At 32.1% G+C, this 5,272-nt stretch overlaps 1 protein-coding gene across 1 annotated transcript in view; it reads left to right on the top strand.

Annotated features, from left to right (window-relative positions):
* Positions 1-3,761: 3,761 nt before the first annotated feature.
* Positions 3,762-5,272, top strand: part of LOC106458316 (latrophilin Cirl-like) — a gene marked incomplete at its 5' end in the record, with an annotated part of 70,696 nt that continues 69,185 nt past the window's right edge. The window contains one exon of the mRNA XM_022384494.1: positions 3,762-3,892. Within this exon, the coding sequence (XP_022240202.1) occupies positions 3,762-3,892 (131 nt within the window). The remainder of the gene's footprint in view (positions 3,893-5,272) is intronic.

Here is a 5,272-nt window from a genome sequence, read left to right as displayed (position 1 = left end):
TCGCATTTCGTGAACTCGACAATCTTCTTGGTGGCAGCTTTCACTGCAGCGTCTTTGTGTCATCCGTAATTCCCTGAGCAGTAATAAACTTCCGATTGTCACTAGCTACAGATATTTCAAGTAGCAGAAGTCTCTTGGAAACGTTCTGCAGAGCAAATAATGATTTCCCTCCAGACAGTCGGGGTTTCTCTAACAACGTTAAAAATTAAAAAAAAAAAATCCCCCTCTTGAAGGCTAAGATGTTATAAAGAAATTCTGTAAATACCAAAACAATTGTTATTAGTACACACACTTGCAGACCATTTCAGTCTTCATTATCACGACGAAGTTATTTTTCTGATGATACGTACGTGTTTCAAAAGTATTCAAGGTTTCTTCAAGAACCTTTGCCAGATTTTAGTGGCAGTGATAGTACTCGTCTAGATCGAACAATATTTGGTGTTAGACAACCGATCAATAGTCGCGAGCTAGAATTAAATAAACTGTCCCTCTAGAACGAAGAGCAGAAAACTCATGATATTCGAGGTTGGAACTTCTGGCACTAATCAAACAAAATTGATGGAAACGTGATGACTCAAATGAATGAACGCAGTCAGAGATCACTAAATGTATCCAGCTGATATCTTTTATTGATACATTTCTTTGATCGTTTCTTGTATCACGTACTATAGAAATGATGTATTATATTTTAAAGGAAGTTTGTGTTTTTAAGGAAGGTTTTTTAATATCCAGATCTGGTATTTTAACTTTAATCGAAAATATATCATTTACTATTTTCAAAATTAACTTATTTTCAAGTGACTCATGTCTTGGACAAAAAAAGACTTCCAAACAAAATCATTAGTTTAATCACTTAAACACAATTAACAAACAAACAAAAAATACAATAAGGAAAATAGAATGTTATACATTTCCAGACCTAATAGTATTTTTACAGAGTGAAGTTGAGGAACAATCTTTACAATATTTTACAGTTATCCGCTATGTAAGGAGAAAAAAAAAAGAGTCTCAAGCTATTCAAAATTTTCTATTACATGTATAGAATATTTTTACGTATGTTGAATAAGAAGGTGAGTCATTTGTAAGTCACATAGCATTGCCCATAAACAGTTATAAATTGATTAGTTTATTTAATGTCTTCCATTCTGAGATGATTCCATCACACCTCTGTTTTTATAGAAGAACACCTGTTTATATAAGTAGATGTTTTGCCTTGCGGATAATTTGTAATATGAAAATATTTGTTCGTAAAGGCAATTAATTCGTGAAAAGTGAACTGATACAGCCTTCACCATTTGCAGCCAACTTTCAAATCTCTTCTACATCTCGCTCGACTGCACCTTTCCTCTTTCAGCTCAGTTGAAATGCGTGAAATAAATATGATGATATTAGTCATTTGAAATAAACGAGAAAGGCTTGAGGTGCTTAGTGCCCGCTGTTTAGAATAATCTTTCGAACTTATCGTGTGTTGTTTTTTCTTTTCGTTGCACATTATGACATTCCCCTACTTTAAAAACGGGAAACGAGCAGTTATATTATATTGCCTGGCATCTAAGTATACATACGTATGCAATTTTTTTCATATACGTTTTTTAAGCAAGAGAAGATCATAATGTGTTGTTCAGAAAATAGTTTCATTAGGAAGGAAATGGTCATCCTGTCTACAGTATGCATAATATTCAACACATAAGAATTCAAATATTCGAAGGATGTAAATAAATTTAGTGTATATTGGAGAAGGATATAATGATATATAGAGAAAAGTTATTGGAAATAATTATCACTCTGCTTGTTTATCAAGGGAATGAATAGCGAATGTTTTAGAAGCATATGGGAAATGTGCAGAAGATAATTCATAACTTGCACTCGGATGTAAACAGTATTTTGAAATTAATAAACAGATTGGAGGTACATTTGAAACAGCTATGCTTGAAAACGTTGTAAACAGTACTTTTAGGAATTATTACATATATGAATAATTATGGTAAAACGAGACTGATGAATGAAATATATGCTAATAGTACGTTGAAAAATGTATATATTGAAGAATTTGTCGCGACAATTATTTTGCCATACTACTGGATTCGGAGGGAACTGGTTTTAAAGAGAGATTCAAGGTTCATGCTATTTTATTGGTGAAATATAAAGTGACAGTTTATGGATTTCACGTTGATACGGAAGACAAATCTTTGGTGCTTGAAAGTTTGAGTTATAGCCTTAGAATCTTTCCACTTCAAGTTTTCCACCCGAGGATTCTTCAGTAAACAAGATTACTTGGTTTCAACAACTGTTTTTTTTGTATATATCTAATATTCTAACTCAGAAATCAGAAGTCGATAAATCATAGTGCTACAAGTTTCCAGGTAACGTTAAAACCAATAAAAGTATGTAACATGTTAGTAATTTGTTCTTAAGAATGTATTCCTAGAATTGTCATTATATACAATTGCTGTCTGAGTTAAACTGCAAAATAGAAAGTACGTCTCATTTTACATCAAAAAAAATAAAAAAAAGAAGAAGAGGGGGAGGAGGATAACAAATCCAGATCAAATGGAAGAAAAACGTATAACGCAATTACTACATAGATTTTTCGCAATATGGCGCAGTCAAAATATATTTTTGCTAAGTTAAAAATGTTAGATGTTAAAATTAAGTCGTTCTAAGAACTGCGCAGATCAGTTTTTTCTTAAAAGAAACATTAATAGTTTTTATTGGCTTGTATTCGAAACTCTGAGTAGAAGAGATATACTGAAAACATAATCATGTTTGACATGCGTATAATATTGGGCCACATGAACATGCTTTTATTGGTTAATAACATGTTTTTGAGGTTGATTTTGTTTCAAGATGCATCTGCAATTATCAGTAACATTTTACTCCGATTAGATCAGTTTTATAGGAAATATCAATGGTCGACTAATGGTTAAAACAATTAACCGAGCACTGAATTATAGATGCAAAAAAGTAACTTTTTTCTATTACAGGGAACATTGCTTCTGTTTCTGGTTATTTCTCTCAATGAAGACAATCTAATTAAGTCATCTATTTTAAATAGTTAAGTGAATTATACTAAATTGTAAAATTTACTTTCGTTTGTATTCCATTCTAAATAAATGTTGTGTTTCTTAAAATGTTCACGCCATTTAAAGTTTCCTTGTCATTACGAAAGTAATGAAATACTGCAAATAACAATTTTCTTGGACCATTTCGCGTGAAGTTTCTAATATAGAATTAATTGACGCTCACAGGGTTCTGTGATTACAGTTGGAATGGCTAATATGAGAAAACTTCATCCCAGTTTTAATGACAGGGAACCCAAGCTAACTCTCTCATTCCTCCAAGCATCCACTTCAATCATTACGTAAAACTATTATTCTTAATTTGCATCAGTGCTGGAAATGAGAAAACTGTAGGGACTCGTACAATTTGAGATAATCTAGAACAGAAAGAATCAAGGGAGTATAAATGTTCAATTTTAAGAGTTAACATTTTTTTCATGTAAAAGTTTACTCGTTAGACAGAAAATGTTTGCTATACTGAATGGATATTTACCTTTTCTCATTTTTCATGAATAATAAAATTTTCTTTCTTTTCGAAATGTCTCGTATAATTACCTAAATATTCGAATAGTCATAAATGAAAATACTTACAGTATAATTGTTTCAGGAACATCAGATGTGGGCTATACAATTGTTATAACATGATTTAACCATGGTCAATATTTCTGACTATTTATATTATTTTTTCTCTTGATTTTACAGAACTGTCTTTTGTGGAAAAATAGCAAGTCGCTTAGTTGATTTCATCATGATGACCGGGCATCATCGAAGACCTTGGACAATATTATTTATAATTGCAGGTTTAGTGTTTGGAGTGGCAACTAGGCGCGGAGGTAAGATATGATTTTTGAGATTTAACACCGTATTGCCTAAATCATTTATTATTTAAACTGACTTATATACAGCACCTGCTCTCCTTTTAGTAATGTATTCTATGGTTTAGAATTGAATCCATTTTTTGATTTTTTTTTATATTTTCTCTTCTACAAAATTCAGTTACGTTATATAATTAGATCCACAATCCTATATGCTATTCGCTTTAATACGATTTCGGGACAACGTGCGCAATTCAGTTATCATTACCAACATAATTATATCCGAAGATATTTATATTTCAATAAACTCCACTTTATTTTGGAGCCGCTGTAAATGTTCTTACTAATACAGTTCCTCAAATGACTACGATTTTGCATGTTGGAACGTTTAATTCTGAATCCAATGCTTTAAAGAAAAAATCCTTGTAAGAATGGGGCACAGAATGGCTCTACGGTAAAGCTCTGGATTTCGGAGCTGGATTCGAATCCGTGCCATACTATAAAATATATGCTGTACTTTAAGCTGTGTTTGCGTTATAAGAGTGACTGTAAATTCCTTAGAGTGGATGATGGGTGGTAATGTAATGCTGGCTGTCTTTCATCTGTCCATTAGTTCAAATTTATAGACGGTGACAGATAGGCTTAGTAGATTTTACAAAAATACACAGTTTGACTGGTGGTAAGCAGTTACTGTTAAATACATTTAATCTATTATCTGTTTTTCAAGGGTTCTTTTGAAAGCCTTATTTGTGTTTTTTAAAAATGAAAAGTGAAAATCACGTACGTTACACAAAAGGACTTCAGGCTTAAATAACACATTAAACTGTACTATTGCAATACATATGACTTCCTGTTGTGAAATACTTTATGTGGTAAATATGTATGAAAAGTATGATTTTATTCAGAGGTAGAGATTTTGTGACGAACAGTGCATTACTCATGATTTTAACATTTCTTGTTCATGTAAGAGATGCAAGTTGATTTTTTTCCCCTTTAGTACATAGTTAAATATAATTTGTTTGATTACACGCAAAGCCAAACAAGGGAAACCTGTGCTAGCCAACTTTAATTCTGAAATAATAGACTAAAGACAAGGTAATAATTCAACTATATCAACCGCCAAATCTTGGGCTACGCTAATCAAATAGTGTGACTTAAACTCTTCTCTTATAAAGCATCCACGGCCCCAAAGTGGAATGCGATTTTGCCACAAGAGGACGCGAACTTGGGAACGACGTATTCGCAGTCCAACACTCTAACTGCTAAGCCACGACCTGCTCATATTACGAGGAAAATACTCTTAGAATATCAGATCATCTAATTAATAAGTAGGAATACAAATGAAATTATATATCATAAATGTGAGAGTAAAACAAAATCTGGAATGTGGTTATGAGA

This window comes from Limulus polyphemus, unplaced genomic scaffold, assembly GCF_000517525.1.
Source record: "Limulus polyphemus unplaced genomic scaffold, Limulus_polyphemus-2.1.2 Scaffold443, whole genome shotgun sequence".
NCBI lineage: Eukaryota > Metazoa > Arthropoda > Merostomata > Xiphosura > Limulidae > Limulus > Limulus polyphemus.
Note: the sequence above shows the minus strand (reverse complement) of the source record. Positions and strands in the feature narration are given on the sequence as shown.